Below are 22,510 nucleotides of genomic sequence, written 5' to 3' on the forward strand. Positions count from 1 at the left end.
GCGAGTTATTTCTTGGATTTTCTTTCGTTTAATTTTGTGGATTCTCGCTTACGTTCTTTGGCATTCGTAATGCGCATGTGAACGAACATAATTGTGTGATATATGCCTGGCGTAAATTATATTTTAAAAAGAAAAGAGAAAATGAATAAAAAGACCTCTCTCCTCGAAAAAGGGTTCTCTAATTCAAAGATTAAAAGGAAAATCCGGATGAGAGAATTTTTTAATCAAAGCTGTTCCACGTTTTGTTACAAAGTTTGTGTGACCTAGAATCAACTCACAGAATGTCTGTCACGTGACCCTTCCGTTGAAGGTTACTAAGCAATCCTCTGTTGTAATGCTTTTTACTACGTTATACAACGTGACTCCAATGTTTGAGTCTCAAGGTAAAAATCGTCCAAGACAAGTGAAATGATCTTCGAGGTACTCGATTTTGTGGCGAGATTGGCGTAGCCAAAAATACTGTCTGTCAGAGATCCATTTATTAAACCTTTCGTAACAGTAATTTCCCAGTTTTTCAGTGTTAAGTAGGTCAATGAATTTTTTTTTTACCACAACTTCTTGTAATCTCGCAATCTGATTGGCTAATTTGCCGTTGTCGTAAAAAGTCTAGACAACGCCGCTGTCATCATGCCCGCGTCAATTTGTCACGCAATGCAATAGCCAATCAGGAACGATCATTTTGGAAAAAAAAAACCAATCATATTGCGAGACAGTTATGGACAACGCTTGCTCTTTCGTCGTGTAATGATTTTGGTCACGCTCTGAAATGAAAACTTCTTTGGCGGTGAATATTATGGTAAAAAACAAATCGAAAGTGGTTCACCGTTGTCTGTACTCTTATCGACAACGATATTCGTCATCACAGAGGTCAAAATTCGTTGTGGACTCACCAGGCGCACAACATTTTGACCACTGTGATGACGAATATCGTTGTAGATAAGAGTAAAGACAACGCTGAATCACGTTCGATTTGTTAGTTATACGTGACAATTTGAGTGTGTTATAAGAAGAGCGGAAGATCGCCGACCTACTTCTAGTAGATGGCACTTGATGATGATGATGATGATGATGATCAGTGATACTGTGTGACTTGTACGTCGTGACGAGAGATATCTGTTGCTCATCTGTGCCAAAAAACAGTCACGCAATTATTTTTTTGTTTAGGAGGCAATCACACCTTGAATACAGATTAAAAACAACTAGGAAACTAGCGAATGTTCTTGTTTTACTTTTCTATGATGTCTGAATTCTCCTGTCGCCAAAATGAACAAGATATAGACCGCATCATGTTCCCCATTAGCACTGAAAGGTCATTTACATAGTTTTTATTTCTTTGACAGTCATGAATCCTCTTTTTAAAATATAAACATTTAGTAAAATCCAACTAGTGGTCTATTATCAATGCTGCGTTCTGATTGGTTGAGCTACTAGTAGGCTATTTGTTAATCAAACAGTTAACACAAAAGAATTTTTAATTTTAGTTCTGCTCGGCTGTTATTAACATTCTTTCTTTTTTATTTTTTTCGCTCCACTAGAGCAGCTTGGCGTTCGTTTTCGAATCAATAGCAGCAGTGCGGAGTAATCGACTCTTGACTTAGGATCGGGAACTAGACAACCAAGCCTTTTAGAAAGTTTTTGGGAAGTTTTTATCTACCTTGCGATCAGGCATTTTAGGGGTACTAAGAAAGTCTCCTGTTCCTTACCGTCCCTAAACAAGGAGGCACAAACTAAATCTCAGGTAGTGTTCCCCAGTGTTTCAAATTTTACTCTTTGGATGGCTTAAATTTTGAGATAGGACGCAGCTCTTTAGAACCTCTAATTTCATTGGATCCCTTTAGGAAGCAGCTCCATTGTTTTCAGAGTTAGGGTCCATTGCTTCTTTTGTATCGTTCTTTGTGTCCATTTTTTTCTGAAACTTACCTTTCGTTAGATGAATTCTGTTAACTAATGAAGGCCCACAAAACACAACCTACGTCCTAGAAATGTGTTTGTTCAACAAAATGCTACTACCGCTGTAAACGAAAACAGCTGTCTTGGAAGAGCTGCATGTGTCGCAGGTTAAATTTGATTTCAGGTCAATTTGTTTCAACCAACGTCAGTTTTTGTGCCAACCTAGCATTTCCGGTATTATGTATAGTTTTCTTTCCCTTCAGCAAGGCAGGAGGGACTTAAACTTATTAAGAGGGAACGCTCTGGTTCAAATGAGGCGATGGTTATTGCAATTGTAGGGAGGGGTACGATAAGGCATCGCCTCGCCTCCCCAACAAAATAGCTTTCAAGACCTCGCAATCCAGCTATGTTTTAAGTGCTACTATGATCAATAAATCACTTCCCTTTTTCTTCAGGTTTTGAAAGTGAGATTGCTTAACACTTGACTGGCAAAATTTTGAGCTTTGATTTTTATCCAAAGGTTGTCTACTTTGAGTGTAAGTTTTTGACTACACGGTCCGCCATTACTCACGTTCCAAAATGACCGACTTGACCTCAGAGAGTTGGATCTTGGGAAAAGGGACGTCATTTACTTACTTGCTTAAAATTACAGCGTATAAACGCAGCTTATTATATATGCAAAACACGAGTTAAAAAGTCTGAAAGCCCGAAACTCTCGTGCTGCATAATTAATTCAGCCGGTACACACGCATCGCATTCTTAAACTATTGAGTCTTTGACGTCACTTTCTCCTCGATCCAGCTCTCTCAAGATTTTGAAGTCAGTAATGGCGGACACTTAAATAGGAAAATTCCTTAAAATAAACAGGTGCCTTTTTAATCAAGGCTTAAAACGTGGGTCACTTACTGTTTAGTTAACATTGTTTTGAAATCCAAGTAACATTTTAAAAAAAAGTTTTAGTCATAATGGCACTAGGCGAACGGGACTTAGTCGTTGACCAATACTGCAAAATAATTACAATCCCGTTCGAAACTGTGACATAAGGAGGAAAAGCGTTTCCTCGTTACCTTTTGAAGATTGGAAAAAAGTCCTCTAAGAGCAACAGATAAAACCATCGCTTGCAGCCTTTACTCCCCAATTGCTGGTCTGAACTTAGAGCATGCATTTTTTTTCACCGCCCACAGCGAGGTACCTCCCAAGCTATAGGGTTTCATTCTAAGGAAAACTCAGATAGAATATCGAAGGTCAACTTCTTGGGCATATTTTTTGTTTAAGGTTTAAATGTAAATTTGATATTTGGCATTTATGTTGATCAATTGAAAGCTAATTTGGATTTCTATAAATTTCTGCTAATAGAAAGGAAATGGATTAATTCTCAGAAAGTCAAGAGGGGTGAGGCTCAAAGTTATGCAAAAATGCAAAGCACTCGCGATATGGTTTACCGGCAAATCCCCTGGAATTGCATCGCATCTTTTGAAGTGACAAAGGCGTCAGGAAATGCCATTTTATTATAGCTTATTCAAGAAACACAAGTGCTAGGAATGCGATAAAAGCTCTCACCTTAATCCCGGATCGAACTTTAAGATTTTCAGAAGCACTTTTGCCACTTAAATACCAAAAAAATTCAATCTTGAGTGAAAACGGTGTCAAAAGCTTTAAAGCGCGTGTTTGAATTTACTTTGATATCCTCCCAGCGAAATTTACCAAGCTGAAAATATAATCTGGCTACCAAGCAGACTGTAAGGACACACTTCTTTCCTACGGCTTACAAATTTATCTGGGTCCAAAAACAAACCGAGAACGCCCACCAAAAAAAATTATCAAACTGCTCAGCAATCGATCCAATTAATTTATCGAGACAAATAAATATATTAACTTAACGGAATCCAGCAATATGCCTTCAGACACTTTTAGTATCAAGGTATTCTTGTTAAATATGAACTGGATTTATTCGCTTAAAAAAACAGTCCATCATCAAACAACATTGTTAATACACGAGTTCTCGATTCTCCTCGGTCGAACTATTGCAGATCGTGCGTGAACTTAACGTGGTCTTCCTTTTCTGTCAACTTTTAAAACGGAAAAAATATTAAGTTGACAGAATGAATGTTGATTTTTTTGCCTTTTGAAAAAACATTTACAGGATTTCTTAAGCTGTGCTTTAATTATAGCCATGATTACAATTTTTTTTAAAATATTGCCCATGAGAGCTTTACTTCGTTAATTTTGCTGAATGGCGAGAAATTCTGGGGGAACATTAAATAAACTACTATTAAAATATATTCGAAGTTACAAGGCAACGAAATCTGTGGCTGAATCGAAATCTTACGTTGCTGTGCTTTTCGTGGTTCTGCGAGTGTGAAACTATTCAATAGTTTGTCAGTCAATGTACATAAATTCCCGGCAGAAATTAGATTACCTCGGACATTTGAAACGGAAAATTGACCGACTTTATAACAGTCGGGCTCCCACACGGCAATCTTGAAAACAGCGTTCTGGTTATAATTTGTATTTGTATAGGTAATCACATGATTTGAAGTGCAATTTGGAATAAATAAGCACGAGTAAATTTTTTCAAAGACGACCAAAATTTGCAATTTGTACACTTTTTGCACTGTGTTACATTTGAAATTGCACTGCTCTCAGCCAATCATAATCGAGTAATTTTTTCATGTATATTATTATTTGTAATAAATAAATGAAGTATGTCTGAATGTATGTATTTCCAGCTGAATCCTAATTCGAAACTATTACGGTTTTGTTTCGAATGCTTTTCGTGGCATTTCTAACTCGGTCTCATTTAAATTAAATACCGTTCAAATATAAGCTACAGAGCAGCATTTTCCAGTGATGCAGTTTATTGTGGTGTATAAAGAAGTTCTTTCTTTTGAATCTGTGAATGATATCGGAAACTGCTACCATGGAAACGAAACTGTGCTAAGCAAATTTATTTCGTTTAGTGCTGTTCTTTCAGTAATTTATCTTTCGTCGCAGCTTTAACGATCATCTTAATGTAACACATCGGTGTATTGGAACTTCGTTTTCGCCGTCATAATTACCTTGAATTGAACAATATAGCTAAACCCGCCTGACGCTCCACTTTTTTTTCTTCTATCGTAGATGAAATCTCTATGTTTAATTTAGCACTTGGACTGATTTTCTCTATGGTTCCTATACTTTGGGGAAGAGTTCCGACAAAATCCAGGAGATTACAGTTTTCTTACTGCACTATCTGTTGGGATAAATACGTTCATCGGATTTCCTCACGTATCGACGCTAAAAAAGTGATTTTCGTTATCATGTCTAGCGACAGAAAATGCTCCATTTTTCACATTTTGCTAACAGACTTGACTGAGGTCAGGAAAACAAAGCTCTTATTTGAACAATGGCATTTAATATTTCATCAAAAATTTGAATAAAACCAGAAAACGATCTCAAAAAATTTTTAGATTTTACGATTGTGGTTTTCAAGTGAACACCCTCATCGGAAAGCTCTTTGTACTGTCTTTCACTTCTACGGTGTCCTTTTAAATGTTAATGTTTCAGCCTTGGTGAGAACAAAGATCATAAATTGATCCAAATATTAATTCCTACTCTTGTCTTAAGCATCATTGTTGTTAAGCTTTACAATATGTCCCAATATTCTCTTTGTATTTTTCATTGGACAAGTAATATGTAATTTTTGTAATTTTTTTAAAATTCTGAATTCAAAGCAGTCGGCCATTGTACCAAACTCGCATGTAGGGTCTTTCATTTCTCATTCTCTACGGTTTATAAAAAGTCACAAAACGAGTAACTCTTACTTGGCCTAATAGCACATATGACTAGAACATTGCACAAGCATACCCCAAAAGTCATGGATTAATATCCCCGTCAAGGATGAATTTTTTTCAATACTGCAATGTGGTTTAGTGTGTTGTGATTCAATTTTAATGGCTCTCTTATTTTAGATCCTTGTATTGTGCTCTTCATAGACAGTGGAAATATTCAGTCGCGCCAGTTGCATAATTTGCAACGGCCAAGCAAGATCGTTGGAAGAGAATTTGCAGAAACCGATGAGGAAAATAGAATAGAATTGTACCTTTCAAGCGATGCATTTTTTTTCGCTACGAATTTCAAGGTAGGGAATGCCGTCTTGAGTAACAGTCATTCTCTATTTTCGAATTCTCCATAATACACTTTGTTTGCCCCCCAAATTTTGCATAAACTATTGTTTTCAAATGCTCTTGGGGACACTGCATATTCCCAAGAGCATCTGAAAACAATGGTTTATGCAAAATTTGGGGGGCAAACAAAGTGTATTATGGGGAATTCGAAAATAGAGAATGCAATGGCTGCAGAAACATTGAGCGACAAGAGGAATGAATTTCATGTTTAAGGATTGGTCTTGCGCATACGTTCTGCGCAACTAGAGATACTCGGGTTTCCTATCGGTGATGCTTACCAAATGCAATACAGTGATATTTTTGCGCGGTTTAAAACTATGCGGAGGAAGTAGATCTTAGTAATTACTCTTGGTATCCAAAAAGAAAATTGGGGGTAACCATGCATTTTTGAGAGATAATTAAGCTTCAATTTGAGAAAGGAAGCCATACATTGCTTTGTATTTTAAGCTTTTTACAGATATTATTCATCAATTATCTTTCAAAAATGCGTGGTTACCCCCAATTTTCTTTTTGGATTTCAATAACACTTATTAAGATCTACATTTCCTGTATAATCATAAACCAGGGCAAAAATACCTTTGAATTAGAAGGCACCGTCCTTAACTTGTAAAAGCACTTTTGACAGTTTGGACTACAATATTTTCAGGCCAAAAAATGTTACATTATTTGAATTCGGCAAAGTATACTCCAGTAGTAGTTATAAGGCTAACAGACAGCAATAATAAAAAAAAGTGTGTGACACAGGCTGTAAGATTTCACGTTATATAAGGTATTAAAATTTTTCATTATAGTCCACCCACCGGCGACATCACAAAATAATTCAACGAAATCACGAAATGCGCTTAACGATGAAACGGTCTGGCTATAGCAAAAATTAATGTGACAAAACATATCATGGATATTTTGCAAATCGTTGAAATAATTTTTATTGGTCTCGTCAAGTTCATACGAACGAAATACACTGAAGTTCGTTCGCACACAAAATTAATTATGTTGGGGTCGCCAGTATCCGGTGATAGCGTGACCTAAAGCTAGACAGCTTCAATTCCGAAACCTACTTATAATTTTTTGGTAAAAGACTTAAAGCGAAGAAGAAACAAACTGTCAAATGTTTACCCGTCTGAAATTCTTCCTCCAGCCCTTTGGGGTTTTTTTACGATATTTTAACATCTCCTCTTTTCGTGATTTCTCGTTCACTGCAACAGACTTTTAGGGGCGGCGCAAAGCAAAATATTCTTGTTCATAAAGAAAATTTCACTCTTGACACTCGACAGTACTTGTGGGTTGAAAGGTCTTGAATGGTTTACCTTCATTAATTATTTGTGCGTACAAAATCAGCTTTAGACCATATCAGACATAAAAATATCAATATTTTGTCTGCCATTTGCCCGAGGCGAGTAAAATTTTTTTAAGAGAAAATCGGGCGACACTGGCGAGAACGACCGCCTTGTTTTAGAGTTTGTGTTTCGTAAGCTGTGAATTTTAATTGATTGGATAAATCTGAAAATGAGTAAAAAATCTATCTCAAGCGGATATTGGCGTGAATTGTCTGTAACACTCTTGGGGGCCAAGGCAGATCTTCGTGACAAGACGTTCAATTCGTGATTTTGAAATCCAAACACGGATTTGGTTAACAGGCATGATACACTAAACATGACGCCAAGCCCTCTTCAACTTCTAGTGTTAATATGCATTTTTCTCCGGTTAATTTGGGGTGCTGAAAAGCCGTTACGTCAGCAATACAAGTAGAAACAAACTCTAGACAGCAGCAGACAATTTTACAGCTTAAACGGCCATTCGTAACTTTAGGATATGTTAAAGTGTTGTGATGTTTCGGTATCGGCTTGTTTGTGCTGCGCCCATCTGCGGAAATCTCGGTTTACAAGTTTAATCAATGCAAGATTTCTAGATTTTTATCTGTGGGTCTAGTTTGATGGCACGCTTTCTCAAAAAACAGAATTTTTTTTTTCGATTGAAGCTTTGCCAGAATGCATCATTTACCACAATAATTTTTTTTCGCGTCAAATTTACAGTGTTTCGGCAGTCCCTTCCGGTTCAGTGTTCAATGGATAAACCACAACCCGCTTAGCTTAACGATGATAGGCTGCTTAAATTCGCTTCCCCCATGAAAAGATTAGTATTTCAGCTTTTTTTCTTTCGGTTTAACTCAAATCTTTGCGTTTGTTAGTGCTTTGTAAATGCAAATTAGTAAAACGGCCCGCTTATCTTTCAACAACATGGAGTGGACAGAAGCAGAGGTCTTCATCAATATCTGCTCATAATATCCCTGACACAAGTTCACCTCTGCATCCGTTGTCAGATATCGTCTTTCAACGGATATTAAGGAGAAAAACGGAACTCGAATTTTTTAACTCCAGCAAAGTATTATGCCATCGTGTTTTGTTGAAACTTTGTATTGTGTATATTCTGCATTCATACTTGCATTAATGCAAATGCGAGCACGTAGCTTCAAGCGTTTTGTGGCCAATGAACACTTCATATGCAATCATGGCATCTGTTTTGTGGGTTATGCAATTTTGGGGGTATATTCAATTTGTTTCTATGCCAAAATTTGAGGTTCCACGCCTCTGAAGTCCCATCAAGTATTTGTTTGGCTTTTGGAGCAGATTCATCTCATGTACAATGCTAAAACATATATTTCCCTTGTAGGTTCAATGTTCGTCAAAAATCGATCAACTGTGACAGGTAAAATCTCAAGACGTCGACAGCTCAGGCCTTCAAACGTCGCTGTGGGTCAGGAACACAAATACACACAAGCTTTTTCTCACCAAAAATAGTTTTATTTAGCCACAAATATAAACGCCACGTTACAAAAATTCGATTCGAAGCAAAATTGAAGCAATAAATCCTTTACTTTTAAAGCCAAAAGGAGTTTACAAAAGTTATCATCTCTATTCATTAATTATTTACATGACGATCTAAGTGTGATAAATCACAGTTTCCTTTGGCAAGCCAGCACATAAATGCTAAACGGCAACAATTGCAGGAGTACCTAGGATCTCGTTTCTATTTATATTGTTAACTTAACTATTTCGCAAGAAGCAACATCTGTAAATATTTTTGTCCTGAACTTCAAAATTGTTGAACTTAAAAAAAGCGAGTCACTCCTGCTCGAAAAATTAAAAGATATGGCTTCAAGAGGATGAGTGTTACTTTTTTCGTGCTTTGTGCAATAATATTCAGCATGAAATTTGACTCGAGCGGCAGAACATGAAATTTTTGACAAGCAACATAACTGCTATGAAGTGTATCGCGTTGAATGTCAGCTTTCTGTAAAAATCAGAAACAAGATATAAAGTTTTGTATTCCCCTTGAAAGCGTAATGCTGCTAAAGCAACAATTTAAAATTCGAGCTCCATAGGAGCTAAAGTTTCTAAAATGTTCGTGACCGTAGTAAATAACTTACTTCCACATGAGAGTGTGTAATCTTGATGGAGAGCTCTGAGGATTCTGCACTCCGGTCGCTGGCGAAGACGCAGGAATAGCAATGGGGGGAACGCTGGCGATTGTAAAGGATCGCGAACTGCTACCATTAGCTACTTCAGCTGGGTCGCTAAAAGAGAATGGATAGGCACCATTTTCTGGTTGGTTTCTTTGGTGAAGTGCTGAAGGAGCAACTTGGTTCGGTGGATAAGAAGACGGCAGCTTTTGTAGCTGCTCCATAAACTCGGTGTAACTGGATGTGACGGGGTTACTGTTCGATGCGAACCTTGAAGCACCGTGAGTAGTCTGTGTATAGCCTCCGTGCGAGGAATAGGTGACAGATGGAGGCGAGGGTATCTGCATTGGCTGTGTGTATGAGTGCAAGTATTGATCAAACTCGGTCGTATCTACCATAAGATCTGTTGTCAGGTCGCCCATTTCGACGTGAAAATCGATCGCACCGTTGCTGCCACTGTTGGTAGAAGTCGCAACACTGCCACATTCAGATTTCTTAAGTGGAAATGTGGGAGAGGGCTGTACTTGGATCTCGGAATCTTGTAAGTTCGCCTCGGAGCATTTCGATCCCCCCTCAACCTTAACTGCAGGCAGCGGAGTGGTAGGAGGCGACGTAGCCGGGCTGCTCGACTCAGGGCTGCTTGCCTCCTCGCTCAAACTGCTGTCAGGACTCGCACAGCTGCTATCGCGGCTCGCTGATTTTGCAACCACCTGTGGATCGCCTTTGAGCACTTTCAAGAGATCATCAGCCGAAATAGTTGCCTCTGGTTGGTCTGCCCCTCCGTTGCCTTTTTGCTTCTTTCGCCGGGGTTGATATTTATAATCAGGGTGCTCTCTTTTGTGCTTCAATCTAAGCCGCTCAGCTTCCTCAATAAAGGGTTTCTTCTCAGCATCCTTGAGCATTTTCCACAGTTTTCCTAGCGTCTTGCTCAGTTCTGCATTGTGAAGATGTGGATATTGATCGGCTAGCTTCCTCCGAGCAGCTTGTGCCCAAACCATAAAGGCATTCATTGGTCTTTTAACGTGAGGTTTGTGTTTATGTCCGCCGTTCACTCTCACAGGCAATGGAATCAGAGACCAATCATAGCCATCCAAAACATGGTTCACTGCAGTTGCTATCGCGCTGCTCAAATCCATGTTCTTCGGTTGAGTCTGGTCAGGTTTAATGATTTCAGCGTTCGTTTCTTCTGTCATTTTAGTACCGCAACTTCCCCGAAGCGAAAAAATCGAACTTCGTGCCAATTCGTATATTGGCGTATGGTTGTTCAAAACAGAGATATAATAATATTCTGGCCAATGAAGCGAGACGGTGTATTTTGTTACATTGTTCTGTCATTGGTCGGCTCCATAACCGCAACCAATCATGTAGTGGCTTTGGGAAGCATAACACCCCTGATACGTAGGTGTGTTGATAACCATTAACCAAAACTTCGTTATTGGCCGAAAGTCATGTGGCATACGGTGTGTAACGCTTACGCCTAGAGAAAATTTCATTCCCAATAGTTCATTTCCTTTTTGTCTCGAGCGACAGCAAAGTAGGTTTCGCTCTTTGTGAAGAAATCCGTGCGCGTTTGACATATCAGTGATGATTCGTGTTTACTATCAACATGTTGAAAGAAAAGGCTCGCGTAAATTTTGCGCTCGCACGACAACTATCAAATGCGTCGCTCAAGCGACTGATCCACTTACAGTATCATGTTTGGCTGATATTTTACTGTTTCAAAATGGAATGTGAAATCTAAATTGCTCGATCGAAAGCAGAACATTTTGTATGGGCAGATTTTTTGCGTAGGACCACGAAAATGAAACTGAGACGGGCGTGCGGGAAATTAGCATACGGAGCGAAATAAAAAACAGGAAAATAACAGGAAAGGGTGAGCTAGGTGGTGCAAGGAACGAAAAGGACTCGCTTAATTATATTTGAGTTCAAAACTTTCGCATGTCTCGACGTTTGGAAAGTAAATACGCCAATAATTTGACTTTCCATTAAGATAACTTATGTGACGGCTCATGTGTCAAAGGCAGCAATGCCTCTGGATTTCTTGAAAGTTCGCCTGCCTCGTCGCAACATGGGAGCTGTTAATGAAGGCTGCCTTCCCCAGCTTTCAATGGTGACATGCTCTTGTGAAACCGAGTCACGAAATAACAAAAGGATCATGCAAGCATAAAATAACAAAAAGAAAGTGTTTAAGGTGCTCAAGTGAGATTTTGATGAAATAAGGGACATCGTAGGCTTCAAAGGATGTTGGCATTCGCATTACGCGACATCGAAAGGTTCCACAAAACGATGTTGAAAGGAACACGAAAGGTCAGACCGGCACCAGACGGGAATATAATCCTACACAGATCGATGGAAATGCGTTAGGCATCGCAAAGTTATCGGTATCTTGTACATGCAGAGTAAAATTCATCGATAAATTGACAAGCAGATGGTGAATCAACAGTGATAAGATAAAGCTACACCAAAGAAAAATGACGAGAACTCAGTTGTGCGAGATAATTTTTGATCCCTGCAGCGTGTGAAATGTCACCAGTCGCGCTGTGTATTCTTCAAACATTTGTTAGCGCTAATTTAGTAATTACTTAAACTTCCGAAACCTTATACACCGAGTCTGCCTTTTTATAAGTGATCGTATCGTGTCCGAACGGGCGTTATTAGCGGCCTGAGGGGCACATAAGCTCACAGCTTGAGAACTAAAAGAACAGCTCTTGGGACATTGCTCTGTCATTTTCAAGGGAAAATTACAATTTGGAAATGTATTAAAGCACATCAGTCTGCGTGCCTTCAAGTTTTTCTTCTCTTTGGGGGCTCGTGTCATAAAGATTTACTCTAACCCGTTGAGGTCAATCCTCTTGTCGCAACCTTTCCATATTTAAACCACTTTCCTGGATAGCGTGTTGTCAATGCACATGATCGTACTTTTATTTTTTTCCCTTTTATCTGAGAGAAAGATACAACGTACAATGTAGTCAATCACTTGAATGATGCCAAAAACGTTCCCAGTGGTTTATAGTTACAGTGGATATCAAATATTTTCAAACAAGGAAATTGTTGGGCGCTGATGATGGTAGTTATGTTTGCTTAGTTTTCCTCAGAACGTGCCTTCCATTGACGTCCTCCACGTACATTGGAAGAAAAGAACGCGGGTGGACTTCCGGTAAATAGTCTTTAGGGATTACTTTCCAGGCTTTGTTTTGGCAAAAAACTTTTTTGATATTTCCTTTGTAAAGCTGAAAACAACTCTTGGATTAAGTCGCCTACTCCGGTATTATCTGAACGATGAGCTCCGCGATTGTGTAGGCGTTAAATATTATGACTCGCACCCTCTTGCCGGCACGTACTGCATGTTTGTAAACAAACCCTCAAATGTGCTCGACAAAACAAACCCTTCTACTAGCAAAGAGCAAATAGCCTGCGTGTATTATTATATCCTTGCTCTTTATAGAATGCCCCTGAAAGTACAGTTACACCCTGTTTTTCTCGTGTAGCACTGACCTTATGGAATTTAGGCCAAATTACTGTGCCGTACTTAGTATGACTCGATGCTAGAAGCGTTTGTGCTGTGTCAGTCATTTCTATAACTCGTACATCCCAACGCTTCAAAGAGAAACTGCACTGCACTTGGAAACCATCCAGTTCCAATGTTTTTAAGAGGCACCAAATGATCGGAAACATCATCCACACAACACACTAAGTTCTGCTCAAGCTGACACATGATTTTATCACTGAAACCCCGAAGTGTCAGAATGACTGGGCCTTGTCGAACCCAGCTAAGAAAAACTATAAAATGCTTGAATTTTCATACTCGAGCCTAGAAGTTTATTTGAAAAAGAAAATGTCCATGCAGCTTCAATGTCCTGATCCATCTGGCAGAAAGAAATGAAAAGCTGGGGATTAGTTAATTAATGCACACAACACACACACACACATGATATAATTTTCAGTTTAAATATCGTTTTATAAGAACTTTCCAGAAGGAAACAGCCTAGACGTTAAATTAGCACCTATGATGCCCTGGTCAAATCGCGTGGATTATTCTTGAGGAATGGGATTTTTTTACTAGCTGACATAAAACAGATCTTTTCCATTTTCCTCAGCAGGAGACTGATGGCCAGAATACTTTCAAAGATTCCGAGGGAACAGCAATAAAAGGGAAGTCGTCGTCTGCGGGGAATAAATAATACCAAATATATTACATGATAGGTAAAACTTATTTTGTTCCTTAAGAGTGCTTTAGAGCGAGTAGCTCACAAACAAATAGCAAGGAAGCAGTCAAACGTTTTTCAAGGAATAATTTAAATCATCAAAAGATATAATTTGCTCCGGATTTCTGTTCCACAAATTATTGTCGATTTACAATAGTTCGCTAGTTCCCTTTATTTCTTGAAATCGTGACTGGATTGGAACAAGAGCGTGGATGTTCATTGATGCTCACTGTCTGAAAAAGTTTCCCTAAAGCTAACTTTGTGGAATTAACCCGCTCCTTAGTATGTTTACTGGCTACACTACATCCTTTCCTTTGTATTTACTCTACTCATTTAGTTAATCGTTTTCGCCAGACAAATCATATTTTATTAAGATTTCAAGATAACAAATGGTTAAACTTTGAAGACATGCACATATATATTATAAAATGCACACGGAAACACAAAGATTTCAAATAATATAGTCAATAGAAATATAGCACTCTCTGACAATTATTCTGGATAATTTTAACATCTGTAACAATTTGCTGTGATTGAAATTTTTAGAGCCTTTGTTGAAACACCATTAGAGTTAATGTTCAAAGTCCATCAGGAGTTTATTCTCGAACGCCAAAGACGAAATATTCCATGAAATTCGACCGTATTTTTCCCAATCCGAAATCGAACCGGCTTGACCCTGGAGGCTAGAACTGTTGATTCACAATTAAGACGTCGTTTTTTTTTTAAAAGACATAAGAACTATACCAAAGTTGAACTTGTTAAAAAGAGCACGAAATTTGTGTTTTAATTAAATTAACTTTGAGCTTTCCTGATAAATGTAATCGTACGATGGTTCAAGTGTTCATCGCTTAAGTTACTGAAATAAACCATTTAAATGAACGGAAGTTATTATATAACACAACCAAATCCATGGCTCATCACTTCGCACGAGCCATAAAGACGAGTCAGTTACTGGCTTTCATGTCTAATCGCGGGACACAAAACGACTACAATGCAAGATGATTTCGGGTAATCCCGCGTGTGGAAGTAGATTGGGTGGAGTCAGATAGTTTGACTTTGAATTTCATTCAAGGGATAAACGTGTGATATATCGAATTATATAGATTTTATGACCGCTTTGATTTCATTTTCGTTGGATCTGGAATTTCGTGGAGTAAAAACCCAGCCGCAACACTGTGAGATCTGTTCCACACCGGCAAGTTAATCTATAGCTCATTTTCTGTCAAGATCTGGAATTAACAACAATCGCATAATAATAGGAATCGCGGGGAGCAACGGAAACTACAAAAACATTTTTGCGGGAATGTTTTCGCGGGGTGTGTGTGCAGAAATAAAATTATCGAAATTCAGAAAAATTCACAACCATTCAGAGGGTAATTTGGAATATTGACTCTTTAAAAAACGAGAAGGAACTAATAAATGCATCACGAGCAATCTTGGCTTGTGGCGTTTCCACCGTTACACGAACATCAACTGACTCTTCCGGGCATTGAACATTTTTATTTCCTATACATTCACTGTAGATTAGCCAGCTTCTCTTTTAAACATATTGTCTCATATAATTGTATTTAAGTACGAGAAATTAGAAATCTTTTTTCACCAATGAGTACTACTTGAATAATACTAGTCCTGGAATGAAATTGTTTTAGGTGAAGTGGAAGTTCATCATATTTAAAAGGTCAAAAGGAAACCACAAGTGTTGATTTTGGGACCCAAAGCCCGCGATAAATGTATAAGTTTATTAGGAGAGCATACATTTAACATACTTGTAGCCAAGTTTTTACATCCGCGGGCAAAAGCCAGCCAGCTTTCACGTTTTAAAACTTTTTATCCACTTACTCCACAAACGGGCCGCAAAACAGATATTTCACCTCAGATGGGTGTATCCCTTTTACTAAACTAAACAAACAATATTTAATTTCCACAAGAGACCAAAAATCTTAACCGCAAACAAAGCGGCGCTGAATTTGTCGCATAGTTGGGTATTGGGCATTTGTTTGGCCAAACAAAATCCTGCAGCTCTTGAGAGTATTGTACATTAACTAACAAAATCAAAGTGCAAATTGCTTAATATTTTCATTGTTAATTCCTAATGTTTCCTGTTACGATATGCGAAAAAAAAGGCTGTACTTTGCTTTTTCCGGCACAGGTCACAACTCTTCCGTTTCGGTAAAAATTTACCATCATTACGTAAGGTTCCGTAAAAATGGTCATAAGAATTGAAAATGAAAATTCCACTCAAGCTGAAAAGTTACCTCAAAATATAACTTGGCTCTATCGTAAGTCTTTCGCGATTTTTCAGTCTAGTTCGCGTCGTACAATGTGGGCAAAGTATCCTAAAAATAAATCGGTACGAGCGGTTTCAAAGTCACAACAGAGAATGAAGGATTCTCTGTTGCATGCTTATGTTGTCGTCAAAACTTCAAATTTGGTGATTTCACGTCGTCGTTATGCAGAGGACTGCAAAAATACTTGCTAAAATTTGCACGATTTTTAATGCTCTTTTTAACCAATAATATTATTGCTTTGTGGCGTTGTCGTAGTCGTAGCCGTCGTCGTTTCTTAAATTCCCCACTTGCTACGGCTACGGCAACTCCACAAAGGAATATCATTGGTTAAAAAAGAAAAATACTCGTGCTGCACGTGCAACACGAATTTCCGTGCATTGCTCTGCCGTGCTCCACAAAACAACAACGTGAAATCACCAAATTTTAGGTTTCGACGACAACGTGACCATATAACAAGGAAACAGCAATTTTCTGTTTTGACTTTAAAACCGTTCGTACCCATCCAGTTACAGGATAGTTTGCCTGTATTATACAAGGTGAACAAGACGGAATAGCAATCGCGAAATACTTGCGATAGCCGCGCTACGTTATATTTTGGACTGACGTTTTCGTTGCCGTAGCCGTGTCTTTGCTTAAACTCCCTATTAAGTGGTATAACACGTACAATATTCAATAACGATTTCTTAGTTGCTCGATCTTGTAATGACGATCTTGTGCTGAATTGTAATCAAGATTCATTTTACTTTATTCCATTTACACAAGGAGGGCGTTTGTGTCGAATAAAAATGATTTCCTTTGGTTTCCGACACAGACGTATTTCCCGAGAACAGCATTACTTATAAAAGCCGGGAAATTAGCTAGCAAGCCAATATAATCTATTAAAGGAACTCGCGACACTATTTTAGGAAAGAGGTTGCCGCTTAAAATATCTTTCCTAACCTACGGCCGATATAGATGCAAATCATTTATATTATATTACTTCATTTAGTGCGGTACTAATTTCCGAAATGGCATAAATCATTCCGGATCACTTACAGTTTCTGTATTGCATTATTAGAAACGTAGACAAACTGCCTAAATTTGGAAAGAATCTGGAATTTGATTTTTTCTTCTTGGTGTCACCCGCGTGCATCTCCACCAAGAACGAAGCAAAAGTATGTTACGTCACTACGTATCCTTTTCATCAAAAACGGTCCATAACAATGAAAATTACTACTCCGCGCTTCTTCCGCGTCCACACCTTGACTACAGCGTTTTCAAAACGATGAGTTTTTAGGTCTCAAGTTTACAACAGCTTTAGAAAGCCTTTGATTTTGTCAGGGTATTGGGGTGTTTTATTATGGATGAAAAAAGCGAGAACGCAAGAAAAGTATACGTTTCCCCGCACACGTGTGGACAGCCACCGTTTGGGCGTCGGGCATAGATAGACAGATACTTTATTAACAATACATAGCAGTCAGAAGGCTGAATATGATAAATAAAAATATCAAAATATAAATGTTTATACGAAGTTAAATAGTTATGGTGAAATTTGATAAAAATTATGCACAAGCTCAACTGTATCAAAGTTAATAAAGGCCGGGACACACTAGGCGATAAGTCGCTGCGACACGTCGCGGGGCCATGTCGCCGCAACAATTCGCCTCGTGTGACACGGTTAATTTTTATGAAAATCATTGTCGTCGCTGCGGCAGAATTTTGTCGCCTCGATCTGTCGCACGAATTCAAACCAGTTTGAATTCGTGCGACTAGTTGCAACGACGAAATTAGCGAAAGCAGCGATGTCGCACCGTGTGTACACTTCCGGCAACAAGTCGCTGCGACAATGTATAAATGATCCAATGAGAGAGCGTCATATGGTCAGCCATATTGAATTAGCACACCAGTTCACATTCCCCTCATACAAGATCACTGCGTTTGCACCGAACAGGCTTCGTGTTGCAGCGACTTGTTTTGCAAGAAGTACACACGGAGCAACTTCTCGCAGAGACCTGTCGCTGCGACTTGTCGCCTAGTGTGTCCCGGCCTTAAAGGGGGTAGTTCTAAAGAAACTGTGGTGCTGCGTCGGTGGGGAAGTAGTACACGAAAGTTTTTGGTTTATCAACGGATTTGATAATGTAAATTGACCACCGTACAGGGATTATAAAAGCTGACGGTTCGAGAGCTAGCCCTTCGTCCGAGCGAATCCAAATAAATAAGTGTTCTTTGCTCGATTAGTTTTCACTTTAGGGACAAAGATTCTTGTGTGTCTTAAAGTGTACCTGGTGGCTTTATCTAATGGTGGGAGTCAATAACGCAGTCTGTGAGTCTTATCATTAAGAATGTCATTGAAAAGGACACAACACAGGTTACGATGATATTCATTTAACGAGACTAAATCCGTGCGAGTAAGTGCTTCGTTGTAATTAAGACCGGGACACATAAGTGCTAACGCCCTTTTCTGTATACGTTTCAGTTCATGTGTTAAATTTGGTAGCGAATAGTTAGAACACAGGCGCGGCATAGTCCAAGGTAGTGTAGCACCCCGGGTGTAGCACAGCCTCAGATCTTCTCATGGTACCCTGGCCCTTTTTAATACAACCAAAAAATATAGACTCTTTGATGCTTTCTTTATTACTTCATTTATATGTTAGTTCCACGATGAGGCACTTGAGATGGTTACACTTTATAGCTTTGCGCTTGTTACTACCCCTAGATCTTCCACCAATTCTGACTGGTTCAAATACTTGTTTCTTTCTTACAAATGAAATTCTGAGTTCTTTACACATTTGTCTCGATTTAACTGGACTCGTGTTTTCTGTGACCACTCAGCTACTTTATCTGCAATAAGTTGTGCACCGCTGATTTTACTTTATGGGACAGCCTCTGATATCGCTGAGTACTAGTTGATCATTATGACGCTCAAACGACGACATCACGTACAAACAACGCCTGTGAAGGATCCTTGGGACGTTTGTTATTTCGGGTCAATGCTCCAACCTCGTCTCCACGGCTTCCTTATTTAGTCTGGTCACTTGACTAAGACTAAGACGGAATTTTCTCAAATTCAATAGGAAAAGTTAGTCTTTCCCCGCCCAAAGAATGTATTTCTCATCAGGCAGGCATGGATCCACAAGCTTGACGTAAGCGTACATCAAGTTGAATTCTGCAGTACAGCGAGGAAGAGTTTTTACACCACATCTTTAAAAAAAGCCGAGCCCGCAAAACTCCCCTCGCGGCGAGACCGGATGAAACACGTTTCGCCATGGCGCGGACTAGTCAAATGATCAAAATGAAAACGAGAATATATTTTTATGTTGACTTCAAACAGGAGCAGTTATCGTTCCTGAAAATGATGTCACTTGATTTACTTCAGTTTTTAAGAAAAACGGCTCGAATGGGATATATTTAGTTTTTAAAAAGTCGCCAAATTATTGGACCAAAGAATATTGTGTCCTTTCAATGTCGTTTCCTTCCGCTTGCCAATTTCCGACCATTTTCAGGGAAAAAAAATTGGCATACTAACTTGTCGGCAAATAAAAATGAAGTTTAAAGAGGACGATGCCCCGAAATTTGTAAGATTTAAGTTGCATAACCGCAATATAATCTGAAGTAGTTATGGGATCTTTAGAATTGGCCATGGATAGTTCCGTAAAAAAAGACAGTCATGGTTGATACGGGTAAGTTCATCAAAGTAAGAAAATTCGGGGAAACTAGTTATGCGGAAAATGAAGGCCACCAAGTTCGGTACGAGAATGCATGAAACCTCTGAGTACTTAAACCAGTGGCGTGGCGCAGTGCCAGAAGGGATGCATTCAATTGATCAATCAAGTAAACAGGTAAATGCCGCACGCCGCACGCCGCCGCACGCCTTCTCTGAGCCATTTACGTGTAAATTAAGGGTTGTAGCGCTTAGTGCGAAGTTTGGAAAAATCTCAATGTGACAATTCCTAAAAGTTCTTGGTCGTCTCCGATTTTATTCCCTATCTGTGTATTTTTATACGAAAGTTTCGGTTCTTTTAACGAGACGATAAAGATGAATTAACTGGAAAAAAGATTTTTCAAGTTGACGTTTAAAGCTTTTCGCCTCTTTGGTCCAACAAGGAGTTATAGCTCAAAAGTCAGCTCACATCTTTCTTACGATGACAATATTGACTAATATGCAAGTCTAATAAAATGAAACTCACGTGTAAAATGGATCGGAGCCAGCAATTAACAAAACCACCCAACATTACATAACAGCAGTTTCACGAGTCAATGGTCTATACGACACGCTCAATGGCTAAGTAATTAACAGTTGGCCTGATATTTTGTAGCGGTCAGTAAAAGCTAAATTGAACTTCAAGGGTTCCGCTCTTAATAAGAGGGCGAACTTTTGTTGTCTTTAAAATTGATCCCAAAAGGAAAGAGGCTTGAATTGAATCTTATCAGTACTCAATAGGTTTAAAAGATGAACTTACTGTTACATTGATGATCCCATAGATGCCAAGTCTCCAGCTTTCGGCTGGAGACTCCAGCTTTCACACTCAATCTCCAGCTCTCCAGCCAAGCAAGCAAAATCTCCAGCTGAGCTTGGGTTAACAAATATAAAATTATTGTTCCACAAACGTAAAACTGTTCATGATCTGCGAAATCGTGAAATCGACGAGAAATCAGCGGCAAATTGAAATTCTAGACCCCAGAGCCCTTTTCTTCTCACTGCTCGTGTTTGTTTGCCCGAAGTGACATGGTAAAATGTGTCATTAAATCAATTCAGAATGCAGGAAAAGCTCAGATTTAAAAATTTTCCCTTGGGGGGGGGGGGGGGGGGAAGGGCATTCCCCCGGACTCCCCTCGAAAAGTTTGCGCCTTTGTTGCTCGCTCGGATTAGGCGCTCCATTAAATCTCCAGCGAGCCTTTCCCTACTACTTGGCATCTATGTGATCCTGTCTTTTGAAAATCCATAGTTATTTCGCTCGAAGTACAGTTATCACGAGTTTGCTCGACACGTTGACATTCAATAAAGGTAACCGCAAGATGAACTCAATTCTACTGTATTAACAAAAACCATACCCGGCTGAGGGGTGAGGCAAGACTGAACAAAACCCTATAAAATATTGACTGCGGCCAAAATTTGAATGAAGGAAAAGTCTTAATCGGATACAAAATTTTCAAGAGGCAACCGCGAACTCAATATGTATCACAAAAAAAAAACAAAAAAAAAACAAAGGCAGGTTGATTTGAAAACAACTTTCATTTGTGCTGGACGCCTTTAAAAGCATTTCAGAGGTAATAACCAGCTCTTTGGCCCCAATTAACCATTCCCAGCAATGACCACAACCAGATTTTCTGAGCCCGCGAGACTGAGCACCCCCAGCAAACCATTGCTTTAACGAAAACCGCTGGTCAGCAACCAAGGTTTTGTCATTGCTGTCTAAGGCCTTCCGCTAACAATGGCCCTGCTAAGGACAGTCCCTTTGATATTTCAGCACAGGTAATCCAGGCTCACTGTTTGTCACGTTCCGGTTTCATAACACGAGTAAATAGAGACATACGAGGCGAAGAAGCGAAGTTTAGGTCTGGAAATTTATTTGAAAATAAAAATCGACGAAATTAACCATGTGGCGAGTTGTTACTGTCCTTGATATGTACACGGTTTCAGGAAAAATAGTCGTCTTCACCTTTCCTTCACAGTGTTTACGGTAGCGTCGAGGCTCCGACCGAACCTCAACCAACACGATTTTTTTGGGAGAAAATCGAATCCAGTCTCTAAATAAATACGCCAGGCTGGTGGAACATAAATTTTCTCTACACCCTGAATCCACTGAAGCATCTCCAGCTGGCAACGTAAAGCCAGCAGGCCTCGTAGAACTAACGTGAACCAACTAAAATGGCGGCCCGAAGCCGTTGTGATCACAACTGGTCCAATTCGAAAATGGCACTGAGCTCGGGGCGCCTAGTGACGAGTATAATGAGACCCCGTGGAGAGAAGGTTGTCCCAGATTGTCCCTACACCTTCCCTCTACGGGAACTTAAGCCCGCCGCACACGGTGAAGAAAGAGCTGAGCAAACTGCCTTGCGAGGAGGTTTGCTCAGCCGTTTTCTCACCGTGTGCGGGGAACTTTTGGTGCAAAATTGGCCTCGCGAGGCCGTGAGGAAAAAATCAAACATGTTTGATATTTTTGGCCTCGCGAGGCAAATTCCTCATTGTTTGCGGCCATCGTGAGAATCGAGTTGAGTTTGTTCAATGAAGCTTGCAATAAAAATTCATTCTCACGTGACTTCAGTGACGTCGGAATTTCTTCCTCCGACACCATCTTCCTTGATTAAACCAAGCTCATCTCGATTCTCACGACGGCCGCACACATTGAGGAATTTGTCTCGCCAGGCCAAAAATATCAAACATGTTTGATTTTATCCTCACGGCCTCGCGAGGCGAATCTCTCACAACAATTTCCCCGCACACGTGAGGAAACTGCTGAGCCAACCCGCCTCGCACGGCAGTTTGCTCAGCTCTTTCCTCAAGTGTGCGGCGGGCTTTAC

General features: G+C 39.4%; 1 protein-coding gene and 1 long non-coding RNA gene across 2 annotated transcripts in view; one reads left to right on the forward strand and one right to left on the reverse strand.

Moving 5' to 3' along the window:
• Positions 1-9,218, forward strand: part of LOC138059891 (uncharacterized) — a 15,096-nt gene extending 5,878 nt beyond the window's left edge. The window contains exons 2-3 of the long non-coding RNA XR_011134267.1: positions 5,841-6,010; positions 8,727-9,218. This is a non-coding gene — a long non-coding RNA (uncharacterized lncRNA). The remainder of the gene's footprint in view (positions 1-5,840; positions 6,011-8,726) is intronic.
• On the reverse strand, positions 8,836-20,721 carry LOC138059890 (transcription factor SOX-9-like). The gene is made up of 2 exons (XM_068905540.1): positions 20,449-20,721; positions 8,836-13,382 (listed from the first exon to the last, which is right to left on the reverse strand). Exon 2 carries the CDS (start codon positions 10,707-10,709, stop codon positions 9,480-9,482), a length of 1,230 nt encoding a protein of 409 aa, XP_068761641.1. The 5' UTR covers positions 10,710-13,382; positions 20,449-20,721; the 3' UTR covers positions 8,836-9,479.
• Between the last annotated feature and the right edge of the window lie 1,789 nt (positions 20,722-22,510).

Source organism: Montipora capricornis, chromosome 8 (genome assembly GCF_036669925.1).
Source record: "Montipora capricornis isolate CH-2021 chromosome 8, ASM3666992v2, whole genome shotgun sequence".
NCBI lineage: Eukaryota > Metazoa > Cnidaria > Anthozoa > Scleractinia > Acroporidae > Montipora > Montipora capricornis.

Coding starts and splice junctions, on each gene's coding strand:
- LOC138059890 (XM_068905540.1), bottom strand. CDS start 10,709: ATGACAGAAGAAACGAACGCTGAAATCATTAAACCTGACCAGACTCAA.